Source organism: Megalops cyprinoides, chromosome 6 (assembly GCF_013368585.1).
Source record: "Megalops cyprinoides isolate fMegCyp1 chromosome 6, fMegCyp1.pri, whole genome shotgun sequence".
Lineage (NCBI taxonomy): Eukaryota > Metazoa > Chordata > Actinopteri > Elopiformes > Megalopidae > Megalops > Megalops cyprinoides.
In genome coordinates, this window is record NC_050588.1 from 35,428,061 (window position 1) to 35,452,058 (window position 23,998).

General features: G+C 39.3%; 1 protein-coding gene across 1 annotated transcript in view; it reads right to left on the reverse strand.

Annotated features, from left to right (window-relative positions):
* The window catches only part of LOC118779896 (teashirt homolog 2-like), a 35,933-nt gene extending 12,487 nt beyond the window's left edge, over positions 1-23,446 (reverse strand). Inside the window, exon 1 of the mRNA XM_036532216.1 lies at positions 23,040-23,446. Coding sequence (XP_036388109.1) covers positions 23,040-23,079 — 40 coding nt within the window. The 5' untranslated portion in view covers positions 23,080-23,446. The remainder of the gene's footprint in view (positions 1-23,039) is intronic.
* Positions 23,447-23,998: the final 552 nt, after the last annotated feature.

Here is a 23,998-nt window from a genome sequence, read left to right on the forward strand (position 1 = left end):
AAACCAAAGACAATGGTCCTGACATGACTTATTTACAACTGCTCGGTATGTCTAGCCAACAGATTTCCCTTGGTGCTTTCTTACTGAACCATCCTAGGTGCCTTGCAAATTTACTGTCTGCGTACAGTAACTGTGCCAGATGGCAGATGAAGAGCCATTTTTGTTCTGCCTAAACTGCAGAAAATTCAACACTGTCTTGTTTGTTCTCCAGATAGGAAAATAAACGTAACTTTCCTCATGGGGCAGAAGCCTGGTATTTCTGAATCCCCACAATGAATATAAATAATGTTAAATATTTTGCCTTGCCAGCTGAAGTTTAGCAGCACAAGCACAATGCTGGCTATTTTTTTGTCACCCACACATGCTATTCACTGCCTGCTCTGATCTATCATTTGTTTTTGTAGAGGTTGTGACATGTCTCTACAGCTGCCTGATGAGATCTGATAGTGCCTTTCTGCAGAACAGCAGTTTACCCTACATTCAACCTTATCAGGAGTTTTCACCCTGATGTACAGCACTCATCCAGGGTTACATATTGAATATTACCACGCAGGCAAAAGAGGACTTGTCATAAAGAGCACATTTCTTCAGTATAAAATTCCATGGGTAATGTCAACAAGGAATATAAAATGAACCTTTTATAATAATAATAGTAATTATAATAATGCACTCGATTTGTGACATTCATATTACCACCAGGTATACTTTCACCTCAGATGTTTTTTCTTTTTTTCCTTTTGAGAGCCAGGATATTTTCATTTACACATGACTCCTAGAAATTTGCTTTACAGCAAAGGAAGAGTTTTAAAGTTTGATTTACTGTATTAACACTGAGGCCGCTCCCCAGTAGCTCAATGGCTAAGGTGTTTGCAGTGGTCACAAGCTGGGCTCCATCACCTGGGCTCGATGCCAGCCATGTTATCAGCCAAAAATAACCTGGAGCCCATAGTATACAAAAAAAAGCATGAAAAAAGTATCAACATGGAGGAGAACAACCGTTATTTTCATTAATCATACAAGTCATATTATAACAGCTAAGGCTTTGTGGACCGTGTAAGAATGCAGTGAGCTCCTCAATAAGTAGTCTGTGCATTCAGAGGTGCCATTAAAACCAGCATTCTATGAAAATTAAACTGGACACACATGAGACAGTTTTATGTTATATGTTTAATGTTGTGTTTTCCATTTCCATTGTATTGATCTAAACTGAACCTCAAATGTTAAGACTGTAAATTTTGACAGTTAATTTATAAAATCATTCATCCTACACTACATTCTTTAGATCAATGATCATTCTTTTAAGCTATAAACCATTCTGTTAAATAAAAAAACAAGAACAATCATGTGTTGTGGCAGTCCAAGTACACAATTTAGCGGGCCATGGTTAGACAGAGGTTCCTCATGGTGGGTTGGACAGTGCTTCTCACATTTCTTACACTGGGAAGAGGTCTGCGGGTTGAAAGGTTGGCAGCGGGCGGGGGGGTTTAGGCAGTGGACCGGCACAGATACGGGCATGTCAATAGGTTGCGCGTGATGGAGGCGCAGCCTGCTGCGGAACAGTCAATGGAAATGAGCGACAGACTTTGGGCGTGATTTACAACGGCCGGCTCCGGTGGAGCGGGCCGCGTGATGGATGAGGCCGAAAAATGGAGAGAAACCATAAATCATGTCTTTGATAAAGACAGAGACAAAAGGGGAGGAGGAGAGGAAAGGCAACGGCACTGATGCTCGTTCTTCCGATAATGCACCCTGACGAGCCGAGCCGCGGTGCCACGCCGCGTTGAGCCTTCGTTAAAGAAGCCGGGCCCTGGCTCCGCTCCTCGAGCTGCTCTCCTCACCGTGGCGATATCGGCGATAATTAAAGATGTGGTGTCCCTGACCAGGGCCCACAACTTCCTTCCGCAGCTCCTGGCAGCCAGACTAGGCAGACTCTTGGGCTGTTGCGCAGATAATGTCAGACACTTACAATATCACGAGGGGAAACGGCATTCAATCTGTTATCCGCTCCCGCAGTCACTCCAGATTTGAACACGTATATATCTTGTTTTTTTTTTTTTTTTTTTTTTAATGCAGTGTTACAGAGCTATCAATGTTTCGGCGCGCTGTCTGTTTGCTAGCATTTGTTCGAAATGTCGCTCATCACGAACACTGAGTGTGATCAGCCTTTGAGGCAGGGGGTGATTCTCAAAATTATCCCTTTTAGGTTGCTGCTATGCACCCGTCTTCAAATATTCAAATACAACCGAAAAACAAAAATTAACTTCTGAACATCAACATCCGAAAAAGGAAAAAAAAAAACTCATTGGACTGAATATTAGGACCCCGTTTAGGTGCTGTCATTGGAGCTTTCAAACGCAGAAACTGGCACGAGTGCTGAGGCGTGTCTGAATCAATTTTGGTATTTTTTGCCACTACTGCATGTGGCACAGGCAGCAGGTGGGCCGGGACAAACTTCCTGTTGTGATTCTATTTGTGATACATGACTGCTAAGTGAGGCTCAGATTTGCCCTTCCATGAATACAGCTTGCCTCTTTTCTGCAGTAATTATGTAGCAAATAGAATATACAATGCAAATGTGATGTCTTTATCATATTGTGTTATAATATGTTATGTTGTTACATTATGATATTTTAATGCTGTTGTGTTGTTCAGTTGATTCAACAATAGCTACAGTCAAAAGAATACACTATGTTGAATAAATTTAATGGGCTTTTGCTGCCTGAGGATCAAGACATGACCACTGTATAAAGGTTCTGCAAAAAATCATTTTGTGATAGTGCCATTCCACAGTCAGAACCAGCTGGTACACCCCAGGGACACCCACTTAGAGAAAGCACTACAAAGTAAGGAGGAATATATAAATCTTGGTGCAAATATCATTTCACACTGTGCACTGCCGCATATTACCAATTCTGCACTAGCCATTTGCAATGATTATTGTATCTACTAAATAAGGCCATTAATGTCACAATGAATCTGGTCTCTTTGTACAGGTCGGGAAAAAATGATGGACATTTCTGAAAGAGCAGGCCAGAAAGACACTAAGTCTACTTTAACCGCTGAACTGTTTGGTTGCTTACAAAAGCCTACAAAATATAGCAGCAACCTAAATTAAACTTCTTTTATGTGTCCTATATCCAGCACTGGTAGTTTAACTTCTTGAAAGCACACACATAGGGTTGGAGGAATGGAGCCACTCAGACACTAGTTCTATAAAGCCATCAACAAGAAACAGCACTGTGCTGTAATATTCACAATGAGGTTAGAAACACAAATGGAGATTGTTCTTTAATATTTTAGCGTGTGTGTGTGTGTGAGAGAGAGAGAGAGAGAGAGAGAGAGAGAGAGAGAGAGAGAGAGAGAGAGTATTAGGACGAGATTAATAGTTCTACAAAAATCAAACATGAGTTAACTATTCATGATTTCTTTCCTACTTAGTCACTGTAAATTTTAGCATGGATATACAGGGCTGCAGTCCTGTGTAAATGGTCGCAAATGCCCCCAGACATTTATACACACTTCTTTTAGTGGATGACTCACTTTATTTTTCCTTTATTAATCACTGATCAATGAGTGACTAATTCATTTCTGCACCAAACATGTTCCTGTTTCAGGATGTGCTTCTAACCGCAGTCAAATGCTAAGAATTCAGCTACACTCAGTTCACTGTAATTGGCTCAAAGTAATAGCAGCCACAACCCGCCACAGCCAGACTGTGCATTGTCCCCGTTGCCATGCCAAGGTCCCCACTTGACATGCAGCTAGCTGGCTTTTTTTGTGTGGTGGACATAAAAAGGCTATCGATTCCTTAATTTGTCTGTCTACCTATCCTTCTGCCTGCTGATCTACTCCCCTGTCTGCCTGCATGCAAGCATCTGTTTGTGAATCTGCCTTTTCCGCTCCAGCCCTTAGGCTGGGCCAGTGCGTGGGGTCAGTGCGCAGGGCGGTCCGGCACCCACCCACACCGCTCTGCTGCAGCTGTGTGTGGAAACAGCGCGGAGCGCGGAAGGGCCTCGCCCTCTCACAGCTGTTCCGCTCAGACCACCGGGCTCGCTGAGGGGAGCCCGAGACAGGATGATGGTCCTCGGACCGCGGACCCATCGCCTTGTTGTTCTTGGACCGCGGTGAAAGCAAACGGCGGCTAAAAGGGGCCCCGGCGCTGGCGGTAAACCCGAAGCCGACGCAGTCATTCATCAAAGCCCCGACAGCCCGCTTTTCCCCCAAGGCATGGCCATCTCCCCAGCCCCGGCTCTTAACTAGGACTCCAAATAATTCCAGAAATGACAAATGATACTTTTATCTCTGGCCTGCACCAAATCAATAGGCATGCTGAAGTGCTATCCATCTTCAGAAGCACTGACAACAAGGATCGTCATTGGTGGAGAAGCCCCTGACAGCTTTCTGTTGACAAAATCTGAAACGGCTATTAAAAATATAACTAAAATCATATGCCCTACACACCACACACACACACACACACACACACACACACACTCTGTAGTCTTACCGAATGCCAAGCCACATTTTGACAGTTTGTAAAATGTTCATATGCACCTGCACAATAGTATTCATCAAAAAAACAATTGGTTTTACTGCACAGATACAGATTAGGGCCTATGCACTGACGGTCTCCTGCTTACCTGCTAGCTACTATTCAAGCAAAATAGTATGCAATTAATAATAAAGACAATGGTATCACCCTCCTCTTATTCAGGAACAGCAAAAAGAGTGCTCAGAGTAATAATTAATATCTGCAACTTGACTAACTGGCATGGTTTTTTGCTGTGTGGTACATAATGAAATATGTCACAGTGTATAAATTTCCCCTCAGACAATTAAAATGTGCTCTTCATCCATGATAATAGCAATAAATATATTGATAAATAATACAGCAAAAATAGTTGTATACCTCACATGCAGTAGTTCATTTAGATCTAATCCATCTTGGCAATCATTTTACAGGAAAATGATACAGGCAATCCTAAATTGGGACAGAAATGTTTTGATATGACTACCACATGCTGGAATGGTTGATTTGCTCACGATAAACCAATCCCAGATGCAACAGCATTCTTTCTTCCTGTGTTGTCTCAAAACAGTGGACAGCCTGCCAGCCAGTTTGAGATTGTTTCTCTACAGGAAGGTCTGTTGCTAGTGACTCATGGGATCATCTCTCTTTGCTTTACCCTTTGAGCATTCAAGACCAGACAGGATCCAGTGCCAGATGCAAAATTTAAGTAAAATGATGAGCACAGGTCATCTTCAATAAACATCAAATAGTCTTATGTTTGAGGGTGTTTATGTGACTTGACCTACTGCACATACATATTGTACAAATACGGATTCTAAATTCAAGTTGGTCCACACCAATTTGGAACATTCAACCTCAAATTTGTATACCACAAATTTCACGTCTCAGCGTCCAGTTAAAAATGCCTGAACCTTGTCAGTACTATTTGCGAGCACAATCCTGAATTACTTTTTTTTGTGATTAAAACTCTCAGAAACAGTTTTCAGAAACACAGGCTGCAAAAATAGATCTTGCATTATGTTTTCACCATGTTTTTAAGGATATGAAAAATGTAAAGACAACGATTTCTGCTGCATTGCAAATACAAAAGAATTTTTCAAATGAAACAAAATGTCATTGCTTTGTAAACTGTCAGTGCAATCCTTTAAGGTGATGCATTGACTTCCCCCTTTGACATTATACCAGATGCTGCCATTATTCTTCTGTAGAATTTGCAGAGTTATGAAGCTTCACGTTGCACTGAAAGAAACAATATATTTTTACAGATTTTACATTACATCTCAATATCTAGACTTCATTGGACTACCAGACTCAACCCCTCCTCCAAAATGCAATGTGTCTAATACAATGTGTCTTATTCCTAGCTAGTATCTCCTTGGTTAAGGAATATGCATGTGTTGTTTTTATGTTATATTTATATATGCATGTTAGTAAAATGTAATACATGACGTAAATGTATACTAAATGTATTACTATATTTAACTATGAAGCCACCTGGAGAATGCTGCTAGATAACAGATATGAGGGGAAAACTGCTTATATCCTTTTTGGGATAAGTTTGTGCACACATTCTAATGGAACTTAGACTTAATGGCAACTGGTTTTGTGTTGGCATGGCATATCTTGTGTTCATGCAATGGCAACATCATGCAATTTTCAATGTAGCCAACTGCAATTCAAACGCATCACAGACATTCTGCCTTCAATATGGATGCACATGATACCTTTTCAGCCAATCAGACACTAACTATCTAACTAACCAGATAACAGGGATGAAAATGGACATAACCTGCTATCTAGCAGCTAAGAGACTTAACTGTGCATAATTTGAACTCCCTTATAGTAGCAGCTGGTTATATACATCTGTGATATTATGTTCCCTGTCAGGTATAAGAGTGGGTTAACACACTGCATGTTCAGACCATTGAAGTGATTTGTTTTAACATATGCTTTGATGTACGCATCTTGTTCACGCTGGTGGAACACAAGCTTAAAATAACACATTGACAGAACATCCAATTATGTGTGGAATAAAAAATACCCTGATCGTACCTTAACGTTGTTTGTACTCAAAGAATCAGTTCAATAAATATGTACTTTTCACTCACATGTTTGGTTATGTACTTGCATGTCTAGAGCTCATTTAAGATTGTTTCAAAAAAAAAAAAAGTTTCTTCATCAATTAGTCTAAAATGCTTTAATGGTCTGTACTCTAAGGCCTGTGTGAAACAACTCTAAGTGTTTCTACCCTGATGCCGAGAGTTATTGAATATTGCTGCAGCGCTGAGTGTACCCAAAGAGCACACATCACTGGCAAGCTTTTTTTTGTGCGTAGATCGGATGTGAACAGCTCTGGCAAGTACCTAATGTTTCATTTGCCTCGGGGCTATCTGCACTCTTCTGTAATAGAGTCAGTGGCTGTCTTAAATGACAAGATAGCGACCGGTGATTCACTGCAACAGAAACAGGTCAGGAAGGCCTCTGAATGCATTTAGATCAGTAAATATTTTTTCAGCCCTTTCCACAAAGGTGCCTCTGACATGCCAGTCTAAAGAGCCCCCATTGTGTTGATTTGAGTTTTATCTTAACAGAAACACATGTGGTTTATCAACCACTAATAATCACAGAATTATCCTACAATGAATGTTAATGCCATCTAGAACTGTATGCATTACCATAATATACATAAAATGTATAATGACTGTTATTCTTTTCTATTACTACATGACCAAAGTGAGACCAAATAATGTAATTTATCTTATCTTTGGTACAATTACATTGCTGAATTACACTGGTGTTCTAAATCACATTCATGCAGCCATTGGCTGATCTCAGATACAGTGGCTCACTCTGTCATCATTAAACAGCTATAATTACAGGCACTGCCAGAGATCAGCTTGGAGAGCACCTTTTCCAGTTGCATCTCTGTAGCAATGTCCATCGACCATGACCTTGCAGTGCTGAATCCCTCAGTCATTGAGCATAATTCTCATATATCCAGCTGTATATATGGATAACGTTGTAAGTCGCTCTGGATAAGAGTGTCTGCTAAATGCCAGTAATGTAACGTAGACTGTTCCAGCAGTGTAATTGTGAAGCCATGCACTTTTCATCTACAGGAAATTACCTTTTATCATTAGTTTGCCCTTAAAGGAAAAAAATATTTCACCTTTGCCTAGGTTTCACCTTCCCATTTTGTGCTAGACTTCTGAAAGATGTGTGTATATAGCAAATATTGTATACAAATAGCTCTGGTATGTGCACTCAAATAGTTTGTGTAATCTGTAGACACAGACCTGTAGCCTTTCAAAACTGCAAAATATGTCCCATAACAAATCCATGGAGAATGTTTCCCTTCCAATATTTCCCACTGCTTCCTACAGTAGGAAATATAACACACTAATTGGCAGCTGTTCTAAATTGTACTGTACTGTTCTAAATTTTGTCAAATAACATTCAACATACATGAAATATTTCCTATGCTGTGGATTTACTTGTGTATATTGTACATACCAGATAAGTAATGTAACACACATGTCTGATATGCAAGATTTCCCATAGGTACAGCCTTTCTGACATACAAGCAGTCTTAAACCACCCACACACACACACAGACGGACACACACACACCTCACAGATGCACAAATAAACACGTTTTCCTTAGTTTCCTTACAGAAACACAAACTGCTCCTAGCGTTACATGTTTACTCTGAAATACACTATCCACATGTTCTCATATTCATAAATGCATTAAATTATACATATAGATTCTCTCGACCCCCACACATGCGTACTCAGACCATACTCACATACACAATGACATGTTACTTTATTATTCCACCCTACCAAACAATCACTCAGCATTTCATACACATCCTTAGTAAACTATATCAAACCTAGCAACTGTAGTATCTCTACCATGTCCACCATACAACCCCTGTACACAGTACCATACTCCCGCTATTTTATTTGAAATATACCATGAGTGATATTACATGATATTACAATATCATGTAATATCACTCACCAAAATTTTATAATTCTATGCTGAGGCTGTTTTAAGCAATTTCACAGGTTGCTTTGCACATTCAGTATAATCTATCCGCATACTACTCTCTTCTGGTTTGTTACCAGGTTCGGTCTGAAGGGAACCAGCAGCAGCAGACAATGTGAGTGAAAGCAGAAGCAAGATTTCTGGCTCCCTTTGGAGAACCCCATCAGTTAATGATCCACCACTCGGGGGAATCTCCACACCTCCAAAATAATTTGAACCCCCTTTTCCCACAACCGCTTTGAGTCCGTATGATAAACGACACCTGTCATTCTGTCACTTCCAAACAGCACAGAGGGGAATTCTGCTGATGTATGATTTACAAGAAGAGGAAATCAAATCCACCCCCCTCCCTCCTCCTTTCTCCTTTTCCTATTTGCCAACTGGGGCTGATCTGGACAGTGTCAGACCTCAGCCTTGGCAAAGAGGAGAGGTAGTTCTGAGAACAAATACGTATATATATTTTCAATGTCTGATGATATACAAGGGACAAACTGGAATTAATGTTGTATATGAATGCATGAGAAAATGTTTTTGCCGACATATAAAAACAGCTCGGTGGTCTCAGGAATTTGCTCTGTCCTTGACAGTAATTACCACAAAAATGTGATAATAAGTAACAGAAAATTCAGTCACACCCATTCCCAGCAAACACACACAAAAAAAAATCTAAATTCCATTCAGATTACTGAAATGTAAGATATGCCTGTTTTCTAGACTATGGACAGGTAATAATTTTACAGGCATTGGATGTTAACGACTGTGTCCCAAATCGCACAATAGCAAACTGCATACTAATGTCCAGCATAGTACACACTGTCTACTAAATCTTTTATAATGTATAAGTATCCAAATACACAGTTAGTTGTGAACACTCCTAACAAATGTAAAAACTGGCATGTTGCTTTACGCAACAGTAAATCTCTGTTAGCATGATACATACTGAAAACAAATGTGATATTTCATAAATGCTTTCAGTCGTTCACTACCTAGCTGCTTGTATACCGACTGTGCACAACCGTTCAAATTCTCCAACACTTTTTCTAACTCTGCCATAAGCCTCACGCCTTTTAGTTTGTGAGGAATTCTGGGATAGGAAACATGAAACACTTCCTGGAAAATGTACAGCCAATGAGATCCTTCTTTTTTCAGTGAACACAGTATGGCTCCTGTGCACTTTTTTTATTACGTTTACATTTATTTATTTAGCAGACGCTTTTATCCAAAGTGACGTACGAAAGTGCATACAGTAAGTATAGCGACAGTACGGGGACAGGATGTGTACAGTTCCACAATGAGACAGTAGTGCTCAGCTGAGAGCAAAGTCTGTTTGAGGACACAGTACTAGCTAATTTATACAGCCACAGGGTATAGGGCAACTAACAAGATCCAACTTCAAAAAGTTGTCCATGCTACCATGTGTAGCATGGACAACAAGGCACTAGCTGGTCAGGAGTAACTAAGCATACTACATAGAATACCAGTGTGATATCTGGGACAGCGCCTGTGTTTTCAAAGTAGCCCTGTGAAACAAACTACAGAACATAACAAAGGGTTAGGTCCTAAATCAATCGATCGATATGGCTTACAAACCCCATAGAATCTGTCAAAGGTGTTTCACGTTATATATGAGTATACATGTTTTTACTTTTCATTAATTTATGAAAATTGAAGCTATCAATGGGAAAGATTTAAAAGAGCAAAGTTTTGGAAAAATAAATTTAAAGTATTGCCACCTGAACTTCATGCTAAGTGTTCAACTAGCCATTAAAAATTATATACAAATCAAAAATTTTATAACAAAAAAGTTGTGTGATATAAATATTGCTTTGGAAGACTTCATGATCTTTGCTCCATCTTAATAACCAGGAGCAGAAATTAATTACCAGGGAAGGGATACTGCCTGCTCATTCAGGTACAAAAATTAATTTGCAATGCAATCAAAATAGCATACACTTTTTAATCACTTCTTTATTTTTGTGTGAATCAGTACAGTGTGAGGAAATAAAAGTAAAAAAGAAAAAAAAATGCAAGCAACACACACACACACACACCCCTGTCACACAATAGAGCACAGTGTTCTAAACACCTTAATTACTTTCTGGATGGTTTCAAACTGCAGCACTACACCCACTGCCAGTCCTGTGAAGCCTGCCACTGCAGTAATCTTTTCCCTGCTACCCCCTTTCCAACAAACCACAGACCACTGCATTAGCCTGCTTCAAGGAGTGATTGATTGCTGCCAGTCACGAAATGCCATTCCTTCCTGCCTCCCCCCCAGACTTTGAAATAAGTAACTTTTTCAGTTAGCACCCACCAGACTACTAAAGGACAGTATTCATGTGGAGCCAAGGAGCGAGTGGGCTGGTTTGGTGGCATCAGTCCTGAATATCAATACACAGTGTTCCTTTTGTTCTAACCTAGTTCTGAGTTAATTCACTGACTCAAAGCCTCTGTAAATAACATTAGTAATCTACATTATAGATGTAAGGTGTCTACATTATGTTATTGCATGTTAATAAAGAATAACTTTTCAAGAGAGAGATGAGCTGTTGAACTCTGTTCTATTTGGCAATTAAACAATATGAGATGCTGTTTTTGAGGTATTAACATTTTCAGTGCGATTAGAATTATAGCTCTTTCAGTGTGACCATTTTAATAGGTTTGTACATTAACACAGGTTAAGCTATTTGTCAGCATGGATTTTTGTCATGTTTACATACAACCCCGGTATACCTCAGGAGCCTGGCCCTGTTTGCCTCACTTTCTAAATTTAATGCATAGTCTAATACACAACTCTAAGTAATACTGCTAACAGTAGTAACTGAGAAAGACAAAACACCTTAAATAAATAATAATACCCTAAACTATACAGACAAGCAGAGGCATCAGTGGTTGTTTTCCTTGTTTCTATGCTTCATTGGATTTAAAGCTAGCTTTCACACAGACAAGAGGATATAGTACACAATATACACTCACTAAAATACTTGAATGGCCTGTGCTGACACCAGATGTTCCACCTGCTATTGAATGTGGCAATTGAGAAGGAGGCATTAGAGTTTCTCAGGCTGGGGTCATGACCTCTTTGAGAGGAATCAAAGGATTCCGTGGGAGGTCTTACTGGAGAGTTGATGTTTATTTATTTTCACATAAAGGCCTCAGAATACGCAGTAATAACTCAATATATGACATATCTCACATCTCACCTTAACTGTCCTTTTACCAGCATAATTCTGTCATTTGTAAAGCTTTCTCTACAAAATCACTAAAACCATGCAAACTGAGGAAATGAGGAACCCAGTCCATAAGAGTTCAGACTTGGCAATGAAGGACAGTGGAACTGAACTATGTTATGGCAATTCACAATTAAATGGTAGTTTTTTTTTTTTTTAGAAAACAGACAAACGAGAGCTCTGTATAATTTGCAGATACAGTATGTAGTATATCCACTTTAAATAGTCTAGAATTGTTTAGTAGGCATGATAAAATGCATACAGCTCACAGTACATTATGTTTTGTGGAACAGAATTCACCACATAAAATTATCAAGAAACAATACACTCCAAGAAATAACGTGGACAGGACAACAAACATATGACATGACTGAACAAGCTTTTATTATTCTTTCCTTAATTCATGTGTCAAACCCCTAACTGCACCAATATTCATGATATACCACAAGTTCGATTTCCATACGCCTTTCTGACAGCCAGAAAGTTTGACTGCCATTTGACAGTCATACGAAATACCCATTTCAAGACAAACCTTTGATTCTTCCACAAAGAGGAAAAGCCATGCATTAACCCTGCTCTCACCTAAGTTGTCACGAGAACCTGCAAACCCTTCAACAGCAGTAGATGTGTCACTTTGCACCCAGTTAGTGACCACAAGTGAAGGATACTGTCATGTGGAGGCTGAACAACTGCCAGGTGAGTGGAATTCATACACAGGGACATTTCACCTACACAAACGATGACCACGATATGAACCCCAAAGAACTGCCGAAAAAAGGTCTGCAAAAGCAATAACTTCCAGTCATAATAGAAGGTGAAACACAACCAATCACCCATCTTATAATACAAGAGAAGATATCATATTGTGCATGCTTGCTTAGTCACGTGTTCTGTATGATTGTAAATATGTAAGTGCAAACAGCTCATGGATGTGCACCTTTCTTTGGGAGGGTGCAACTATGCAATTTTGCACGGGGAAAAATGACCCTGCACGTCCCCTGAACTACAGGATGTCTCAGACAGCTTTTACTTTCTACTGTATTTACAAAGTGTCTTTGAAGAAGAAGAAGACTATACATGCCTATTCATTCCTTAATTGTTACATTTACATGATTACAGTGCAAGTTCTTTAGAAGATGCACAAATAACAGACATGAACTGAGTGCAAAGAAGACTCACATTTAACTACACTTTTCATAAGGCAAAGTACTGCACTGTCTACCTAAAAATAATGCCTACGGCAGATGTGTAATTTGAGGGATGTTACCTGCATGCTATATGACCTTCTAAGCAGAGTATGCCGCAAAGGTGTGTCAGTCACTGATGGAGCAATGGCAGAGGCTTAATGGCTGGCTATATACACACAGACGCACAGACCAATCAAACGGTTCTAGACGGTGGCACATTGCAATAATAAAGTCAGTAATATTGCTATCTCACCCTCCACTCTAAAGGGTTGCTATAAACCCATTTTGAAAATTGCTCTCATATATTTACAGGAGACAGTTAGCTCATCCTTGTGACAGTGCAAACTTTCAGGGAGAGTGATGCTGGTGTCATTCAGAGGCATTTTATCCAAAGTGGTCAATTACTCACAGGTTGAAATTTCATGTCAAAGTGCCTGTCTCCTAGTCAGCCACCATTATAGACTACAGTCTTGCTGAAGCGTGCATATACACATACATGGACTGTGTGGAGATCCTCGTACAGCACACTTTCAAGGACAACACAGACAAAACGATATTATCATTCAGATGTTTATTCCATAGGCAATGAACTACTATTCTTATTTAACAAGGAAGCTCGACTTAGAATTCTGCGTAGACAAGAAGGACTGGGATATAGCAGTTTATAGTACACAGTCACTGAACTGGAGGGGAAAATACCAGTTTGAGAAAACCAGATTTGGAATTTGTGTAAAATGTCAGAGATGATACCCTTACTGTTATCAAACAGTATTATGGTAACGCTATGGATATATTAACTTTATCTCATCCAAAAAAAGCCTTCATCAAAGCAACCCAAATAACAGCTTGTTAAGGGCGACATCAGATGAACAGAAAGGACCAGAATCTTCGTCAGTTCCTTTTTCAGAAAAAGGCAGGGAATGCTCTGAGCATTAACATTGTGAATTGCCATTAGCCTCTTTAGCAGAAAGATTTTATGCTTTATTTATTTCATAAATCATTTGCAAATCAGACTCACACTCATACACTCATAGACATGCCTTTTGAGGTGAATAGACTTTGGCAGACTGACAGACTCTTGACTACAGTATGTGAGACCACACATGATGAGGCGAAGGTAGACATGACCACATATGTTTCATACACTAAAAATACATATATATACATACAAACTAAAAATACATTGAGTGAACATACTGTCTCCAATATGACCATCAGAAGGCCTGAGTATGTGTAGATTTGACATGGTGACAATAAACTGACTCTTGGTACTTGGTACTGGAAGAGAAAGCTTCATCATCCAAAATAATTACAATACTGAATTAATTACAATACAATTACAGTATGCAAAAATTCCACTAAAATTTTACCTACAGGGTTATCTGTTCAACTTCTGTTACTTCTGCTGTTCTATCCAGCATGCAAGCTGTGATAAAGAAGACATATTTTTCCAAATCTAATGGATGGAGTGACAAAGTGGAATGTGTTTGGAGACATGAAACAATTTTTATTACTGTCACAGAACTCTTAAAATAGTAGCACTTGAACAACTTGAGGAGAAACTTGAGGGGAAATGTGACAAACAAATCTATAAATATCTGAATTTATATTTGCCAGATAAAATATATTACGAGGGTCTTCTCTGCATGGACTACCTACTTTGGTGCGAGTCTTGAAAAAATGTCAGAATGTATAAATGGCAAATAAAATAGAATGAGACAAAAGTTAGTAAAGAAGCAACCAAATATCTTACATTTTTTTACTGATGAATGTGAGGCATTTTTCCAAAGACATTTGTATTCAAAGTTTGGCGTTCCTTCTTTTGTAAAGTAGGATTATGGTTCAATTATCCTTCTCTCTCAGTCTCAGAAAATGTATCACCATTGACACATCATTGGCATAATTATGTAATCTCTTATTCATTTTATGAGTGCAACCTTCCTACTAAGCCACTTCAGTATGAAACACAAACAGGGCAAAGGGAAAAACAGTCCTTCATTCCTTTCAGCTGCATATTCAATTTAAGTGGAAGAGCAGTCATTTTAAACCCCCATCTCAGATGAGAGAATATTTAAAAAGCAGTTGATACTGCTTTTCCCTGCATATTATGTCATTATAAACCCAAATGAAAATGGGGTGTTCTTCCACTTTAAAGACTCGCCTCACCCATCAGCAAACACCTTTGAATCCAGCATGTTTTTCTTGGATGACATTATGACGTATGGCCACCACTACTTGTGTGGGTGAACCTACAGGGGCCCAGCATTAAGCCGCTGACGTGCATTGCCAGATAGAGGGAGGAGGAAGGGGGCCGCAAGGAAACTGCATCAGCAGATGTAATTTCAAGGAAAAAAAAAAAAAAAAACAGCCCGATCCAGCCTGTATTGCTGCTCCTCTTGCCAATGGGAGGTGGGACGAATATGGAAACCCAGAGGTGAGAGGGGAAGGAGATTTAGAGGCTGATGAAGTCCCCAAACGAATATTCCCGGGACAGAACCTGAGGCTGAGGCTGTGCCAGGGTGTGAGTATCAGCACAGAGCAGGAGGAAAAAAAAAACAGGCCTGCATTGCACCCTGCAATACAAAGGGACACATTATGGACAAGCATGTGCCAAAAAGTCTACCAGGTGGTGTATTGGCCACATGGGCTCTGACAACCCATGAATCTTGCTGATTAATAGCACGGTGGAGAGTGTACAGGATGTAATGACTCATGACTTTCATGACATGTTGACTTTTGAGGGTTTTCCTGGATTTTGAGAATGCCTGGGAGGTGAGGGCTCAGTGGAGGGGGTGTGGGGGGGGGGGGGTCTTTTTTAATATAAAATACAAGGCTAATGAAAAGGCCTTTGCACATTGACTTCCTCTAGTGTTTTCAGCTTTGGTGTTCTCTTTGCTCTGTATTCTGTAGCAATGACAACACCTGCTAGCCATTCACATAAACTGAAAAGGTTCCTCCACTGGAATGAGTACTGTGAAAGACAATACTTTTATCAGCTTTCTCCTACTCCATTTTGAATGCTGTATTGTCATTTTTGATAAGTGGATACAGCAATTGCACATTCTTTGAGCTTCTTTTGAGTGCAATTCACCATCACAATGGTTTGTGTTGTATATTAATCTTAACTGAAGCTGTATTTCCTACCCTCCAATTAATGTTCTTTTTCAACTCTCTTTAATGACAGCATTAGATAACTAGCTCTTCCTTTTAGAACAACTGCAAACAGAGACAGGGATGTAATGAGACTATGACTAATGCTATACCGTAGGATCATGGTAATTGCCAAGCTTATCTTTTCAAGGAAACATTCGTTAGTTAGCCAAATTGATTTTCTTCTTAGCTTAATACATAAGCAATCCAGATAAACCATCCCATTCTCTGAGGCAAAGATAGAAACTTCCCTAACAGAATACATTGTTTCTACAATACATCAACAATCCTCTCTCGTGCTCCATCCGATACCCTGTGTTTTTTTCTTTTCTAAATATAAATAATTATATTCCAACATTAACATGTGCTTAAAAGGCTCAGTTACAAATTGTGATGAAGGACACAATAAACAGGGCATCTATGTTTAGACAAGGTACATAACAAAGGACACTTCACTTTAGAATTAGGATGCCCATCCACAATGTCGAAGTTTTTGCTGATTTCATCACCTGCTGAAATTGTGATGTTGAGTAAGTAGCTGAAAAAAAAATAACACTTTATAAGTTTGAGGTGGTAATGTAGGGACAAATCCCTGAATCTAGCCACACGGTTTAATCTGTGTGCATTAAGATTAAGGATGAACAGAGAGATGATAGCTGCTTTCGGACAAAAAGACAGACCAGTTTGTCATTGGTACCCCTCCTAATGGTCAGGTTTCTAAACAAAGTCTGCTGATGCACACTGCAGTCTACGGCACATTGCAACTGATATTAGAACTAATGAATTATTTAGCATTTTTCAAAATTAATCGAGAGCTCCAATAACAAAACACCGTTCAAAATCATTCTCATAAATATAGGTTTTGCATAATGAAACAAAGATCCAATTCAGGAAGAAAGCATATAAAACCGAGGAGAAATTTGTGCTTGTTTTCAGGACGTAAATCCGTATTAAGAGGAGGCTGCCGCTCACCTTGCTGTCAGGCCTGGTGAAGTGTGAGGCCCACCCAGGGTACGAGGCACTGCCTGCATTTGTAAGAGGAGGTTCAAGGTTAAGACGTGAGCCGCGCTTGACGGACAGGGAAACAGATGTTTGGCCAACTGATAAACCCCTTGAAAGGGTGCGTGGTGAGATGAGACAGGCAGGGTGAAGTGGAGGTGGACAACATCCCGAGAAAAATCCCAGAACCGAGGGAGCGTGACTGATTTGCATTAGTTCACGTGTGAATGTTATTTGTCGATTTTAAAGGAATAGTAAGGCACAAATGTGGGTCCTTGTACATCATAAGATGCTGGACTCGGAAATGTCGCTTTCCAAAGAGGTGTTCATGAAGAACTGCTATTGAATGGACTCCATTCAGACTTAACAGTCAGATTATTTCCTTATCCTCAATCAACAACTTTCGTTTCTTACACAAAACATTTTCATTTAACTTCTGCTAGTACCAATTCCACAATGTTGTAAGAAATATACAAAAAAATTGACACCCCATGCAGCCGAATACATTAAACTACAGGCTGGATTTGATTTTTTAAAATGTATTTTACTGCTCTCAATGATGGTCAGATTTCAAATGAAACTGTACTGGCAAAATTTTCTCTTCTATGCATAACACAAACAAATTCTGAACTCACATTCTCTCTCAATTTATCACAGTAACTTGGGCCTTCAGTTCCTTTGCACTAAAAATCCACACATGAAGAACCACTGATCACCAGGATGTAGGACTTCAGTAATGTGTGCCTTTATCGAGTAGAAACTCAACAGTTTGCTAACAGAGCTCCTGACCTACTCAAACAAAGCTTCTTAAAGATTCACCCAATAATGGGCTCTCAGCCAATGATCTAACACCACACCTACGAGGTAGTAGCTATTTTTCATGTTTTTGTGCCTTGCCATTAGGCTATGGTTACACTATATACAGTTTGGCTATTTTAAGCATAAGCTGTCCTGTTTAGGATCTTTATAAATTGCATGCATTAGAAATCGGAGATGCAAATCCACATTTCTGGGAAAGCCACTTTTAAATATATATTACCTTCTGAAAGGGTAAATGCTATCGATTGGAAATGTTTTACACAGTGTTATCAGTATTCAGCATTCAATATCTGTGAAGGAAACATGGCTAGTAATAAAGTAGTAGGAGTATGAGGAACTCCTCCCACAAATTTGAATATTCTGTATAAGTATTTACCAATTTGGTATGACATTGGCTTCTGGAAAATGTATGAACAACCAACTGATGATGTATAAACCATACAGGCAAAAAGAGGCAACAAAATGTTATAGATGCATTCACTTGATTGCCAATCTCTCTAGCCAATTAAAGAAACAATACTGTGAACACCGAAATTAGCGGGAATCTTTTGGTCTGTCAATGTAACTCTTACGTATGTTGTTGATAGAATGGATTCTAATACGGAATATGTGGCTGCTAGTTTCCTATTTGTCTGAAAAATCATCCAAGAATTAATCCACAGTTTGCATTGCTCTGCAATATGCAAAAATATCAAAAATGTTTCCCCATATGAACGCCTGGAAAAAAAAAAAAGATTTAAAAAAAATCTCAAAAAGAAAGTCAACCTTTGCTATTGTTAATTCACATAATCCTGTTGACTGGATTTGAACTAGTGGAGGAAATGACTGTCTAACTGAATTTGTGGAACTGAACCCAATCTCTGGTTGATTCTCAACAGGTGCAGAGAAACGTGTAACCTCTTAACCTTCATAATGTAACAACCTCAGTTTAGAAAAAAAAATATTGACACAAAAAAGAACACTGCAGCTTTAAGTGAGCAGACTCTGCAGAACTTACGCCTTGCATCTTCAACACTCTTATCGTAATACCTTTCTTGCCTTGTTCCTCCTGCACACATCATTAAACACATTATTATAACATGACTGTCAGCCTGCATCTCCTCTCCCCACTCTCACTCTGCCAGGTAATCAATTTGTCGTCACTCTCCGTAACCCCAGTAAAGTCATCAAGCGAAATGAGTTACAGCTGCAGAGGGCCTTCAGGAATATAAAAAAGAGAAATGACAATACGGCCAGGAGTATTCCACCCCTGATAGCGCAGCCCAGGTCTTGAAGATGAAATATTAATGCGCGATTTGTTTATCTGCGGGCTCACATCTTTCCAGCACCGAGCTGTTAATTTTCTATCGGCCCAGACAACGGATCAGTCAGTCATGAACTCTTCACAGCCATTACCCGGAGACATTTTGATTAAGTATTCCTAATGTAGCGGATAGGAAAGAATGAAAACACTCTGCCTGCCAACTTTTGATTGACCATTAAGCCGCTGATGAATGTGCCTGTCAGAGAGGAGACAATTACCTCAACAATGAAGAGACTCTTCTGGAAGGCTTATTTCTCCATAGGGCTGACACATTTACCAGGTTACAGGCACCGCACTTTGAAAGCACATAAATGGGAGCATTGAGGAATCTTCTCAGAAGTTCTCAAAATAATCATATGTGTATAATCCAAGCTAAAGGCCTCTGCTGAGTGAAATCTGAAATAGCTGGGGGGAAAGGAGACGTGAAGGGACTGTCACATAAGTGTCTTCCTTTCTTGGGGGGTGGGGGGTGGGGGCGGGAGGTCTACCATTATTGGCACACAGCTCTTGCCATCTGGATGCCAACTGAATACAAACCCATAATAGAGAGTTAGAATTGCACAAATGGTTTTCAGCTCAGAAACAATGGCAATGCATCAGGGATGCCACAAAAATCAATAACAGGCTTTTTCTGCACTTACATGTACCTATAGATAATATACATTCATATATCTGCCATTTTCTGGTGTTAAATCTAAATTGTAAAATTTGCTTCAGGGTAGTATACCATAAGATAATGGTAGGGAAAAGGCAATATAGATGTGGTTCTTATTGATTAGGCACAGATACTTTAATATCTAGAATAAAAAGCTGTGCAAGTATCATTTCAGAAAAAAAGAGCAATATGCTGAAGACTCCTCAAATTAGCATGAATATTTTGAGCACTACCATTCATAGAACACTGTGTTCTCAAAAGTAGATGAACAAATCTGCTAGAACACAGAAAGTAGACAGTTATAAATGACCAAAGATTTTAAACTGTCTACTTTCTCAAATCCCAGATTTTCCAGCAATGAGCTGACACAGAAAAGGACACCCGTCTTTCTTTAACGTTTCATTACACATGAATTCTTGTTCCAGCAACAGAGTGGCTACACTGTGAGCAGTGTTTAAGTAATTTCCACCTGTGCCCTCTCGCTCACTTTGAAAAAGCTTCTGTAACCCCTTTTAAAATTTCATAAACCTTAATAGCAGCTGAATCTCTTTGGTGGTGACTAAAGACATAGATAGTGTGTCCAAATTATGAGTATGTAGCTTATATGTTTGATAGCGAGAACTAGTCTTGCTTTCCCTCTCTGTGCCTTTTTAACATTTTTTTTATGTTCTTCTTTTTTTAATTATTTTATTTCTGTTCTCCTTCCGATTTTCAACCTGACTTCGGAGAAACAATAAACCATAACAAATGCAATCATCCAACACACTTGCGTACAATCTATGGCTTGCATGCAAAATTCTTCCCACAGTTCAGCACAGGAGAATGAACACCAAATGGAGTATGTGAGCAACCCATAGGTGCAAGAAGAGCTGCTAGTGTGCTAATGAGACTGAGGCCCGGGGACCACGGTTGATGTAACCTAACCTACCCCAGTGGGAAAAAAAGCCAATTATGTTCCACTACTGTGGGCTCCTGGTCATTGTCAACTGAAGACATAATCCAGACTCAAACTTGCAATGTTTTCTAGCTGCAGGGCTCAGCCAGCTCTTGTAAAGATTGCCTTTATGATCTACGCCATTTGGGAGTCCATCTATATTCTTCTTAGAATGTGTTGCCAAAACTTGGGCACATTACTCTAAATATGGTCTGACAAAGGCATAGTGTAACATTGATATAACTTTTGATTTATACTTAATATATTTTGCTATGTATCCTAGCATACTTTCTACTGCTGCAACACAATATCTCAATTCAGATACATCTCGGTCTACCACTACACCAAGTTTGTTTCATACTGTGCACAGTCAATTTTAGTAGCTCTAATAAAAAATAATTCTGCATTACACTGCTATTGCCCACATGTACAACTTTACATTTGGCAATGTAAACCAATTCTGGATTCTGTTTAGAATGTCTTGAATTGCTTTCATGACTTTCCAAACTGTTTGCTTCAGTGTAGACTTTTCTGCAATCCACAAATGGCCTTATCAAAATCTATAGTGTAAATAAGGGCAACAATGATTTACATTTACATTTATTCATTTAGCAGACACTTTTACCCAAAGCGACTTACATAGGTTACAGTTCTTTACAATGTTATCCATTTATACAGCTGGATATTTACTGTTAATGATCGCTAGGGAGTGCCATATAAAGTATTACTGGTATGTTCAATAAATGAATAAAACAGCAGAAAACATCTTCACATATGGAAATTCTTGGGTCCACATCATGACTGTCAGCTGACACAGTTGCATGATCTCAGCTGCATATGTCTGATGTCTGATACCTATTTATGTAGTATTTTCATGACAATGTTTTCATTTTTGTATGGGATACAAAGGCTCGCCAGATTACCTGTTTTCACTTTAAAAAATAAATGTATACCTAGTGTTCATTCTTAATCAAGCATAAATGCCACTGGTTTCAGTATGTAATACTACATTTTATATAAAAAAAAAAACTTGCATGGCAGACGCCCTTGTCCACAATGTTTAGCCTAGCATTCATTTGAGATATCTATTTATAAGTTATACTTATGAGTAACTCAATACAGTCATTTGTATCAAGTCCCACTTGAGATTCAAATCTGCAAGTACCCTTAAAAACTATGACACACTGCCACCCCGATGCAAGACACTTTGAGGATGATCCCTTACTCACGATCTCGAATTTCTTTTGAAAACATTAATCCCGCTTTGGAAAAAACCCACCCACATTAATACCAAAGCAAGACAATAATTGTAAATGTCTGAGCTACGGGACTCAAAGGGCATGCAATACGTCACCGCGCACATGGGTTACCATAGCGAGTGATTTGTCATTTATCAGAGACTGATAGATCAAAGCCCCCCGGGTAACAGGTGATCAATCAAATGTCAAATCTAAAGCTGGCAATAAAACAGAGAAAAAAGACATTAGGACTGTGGGCTACCTAGTTGCGCATGATTACACAAGTCTTAGTAACTATAAATCATGGAATCGGAAATCAAAAAATGTAGATTGTGAAGAAGGTTCTTGAATTAAAAACACCTGCACAGTATGCATTTAAAATACATAACGAAGCATCGTTGCTTACTTTATGCCTTTCCAGAGTATCAGTGTTAAACTCCAACCAAGAAGTACTCCTCTAAGCTACACCAGTTTGGAGCTCACAGCGAGCAACTTTTGATACTTGAAAGAATGTCAGTCAAATATTATAAATCCTCTAAATCCTCCACGTTGCCATTTCAAATATATTTAGACATTGTCTGCTTTTTAATAATAATAAAATAGAGAGACCAGGAGCAAACATTACAAACGGACGCGTGTGAACAAATGTGGAAACGCCGTTTCGAGTAGGAAAGCACCATAATCTCATTTCACTTAATTGAATAACGTGTTAACTTATGTGGCATTTTGATCGCATCAGGAAAATAACTGGTACAAAGGTGTGGAACGGGACGCAGACTGCGTATGATCAAAATAGACGCTACTGCGCACCTTATTTGTTACCCAGGCGTTGGAAGACAAACCAGCGGATTTTCCTTTAAAAGTTACAAATCCCTTGCCTTCAAGAAGAATCAAAGGTAGCGCGAGTAAATTGTATGATAAATGAATGTGCCACCTTACCCGCAGCCCGTTTCGGCGCTTGCTGTTTTCGTCTTGGCATATTTGCACCTTGTAACGCGCGTCGACTCTTCCCAGGTGAAACACGTATACGAGGAGAGAGAACAAAACGGTATTTGTAAGCACTGTCTCAGCACTTCGGATCTCTTCTGTATAATCCAACACCAAAAAATGTCTATTAAAATAAGATACCGCAGAGTTGTTTAAAGCATATCCCAGATCTTCGACCAGTTTATGTTCTTTTCCTTTCCTTTTGTTACTAAAGCTTGGCGTTTGCTGTTAAAAACGTTGGTTTCGCGCGAGTGTGTAACGCAAAGCAGAGACAAAGTACGCGAACATAAGCTACTGTACTGTGATATTCACACACACACACATCACAAGCGGGGCGAGGCAATGCCAGCAAAGACCGATCCACAGAACAAACTGAACGTTACAACTCCTCCCTCCGCGCTCGGACTTGATAGCAACGAGACATGTGTTTTACTATCAGCATGAGTCTATTAAAGAGATACTGGACGAGGTTAAGAAGCGGAGGCGGAACAGTGCAGAAGATTGCAAAGTCTTCGGGCACAGACATATAAAAATATCAGAGGGAATGAAATGCAATCTGCTTCTGATGGACTCTAGTACTATTTCCTCAATAGTCTTTTTTTAACGTCGTCTGTACTATACCCACTACAATATCATGAAGAAAAGCACGGATAGGTACGGGTACACTGGCACTGGCCAGAAACGCCAGGTCACATCCTGAGATGTCTGTTTTATGGGTCAGATATTTCTCAGTCATCACAGGCATACTTTAAATATGTTTGTGTCTTTATATGTATCTCCATCGTCATTGTAATGGCTCAGTGATGATCAGCACTGTACATCACCCTGAGCAGATTCAGGGCATTGCAAATAAAACGTAGTCAAAGAAATAGTTAAAAATGCAGATCAGTAGATTTAATCTGAGCATTTTA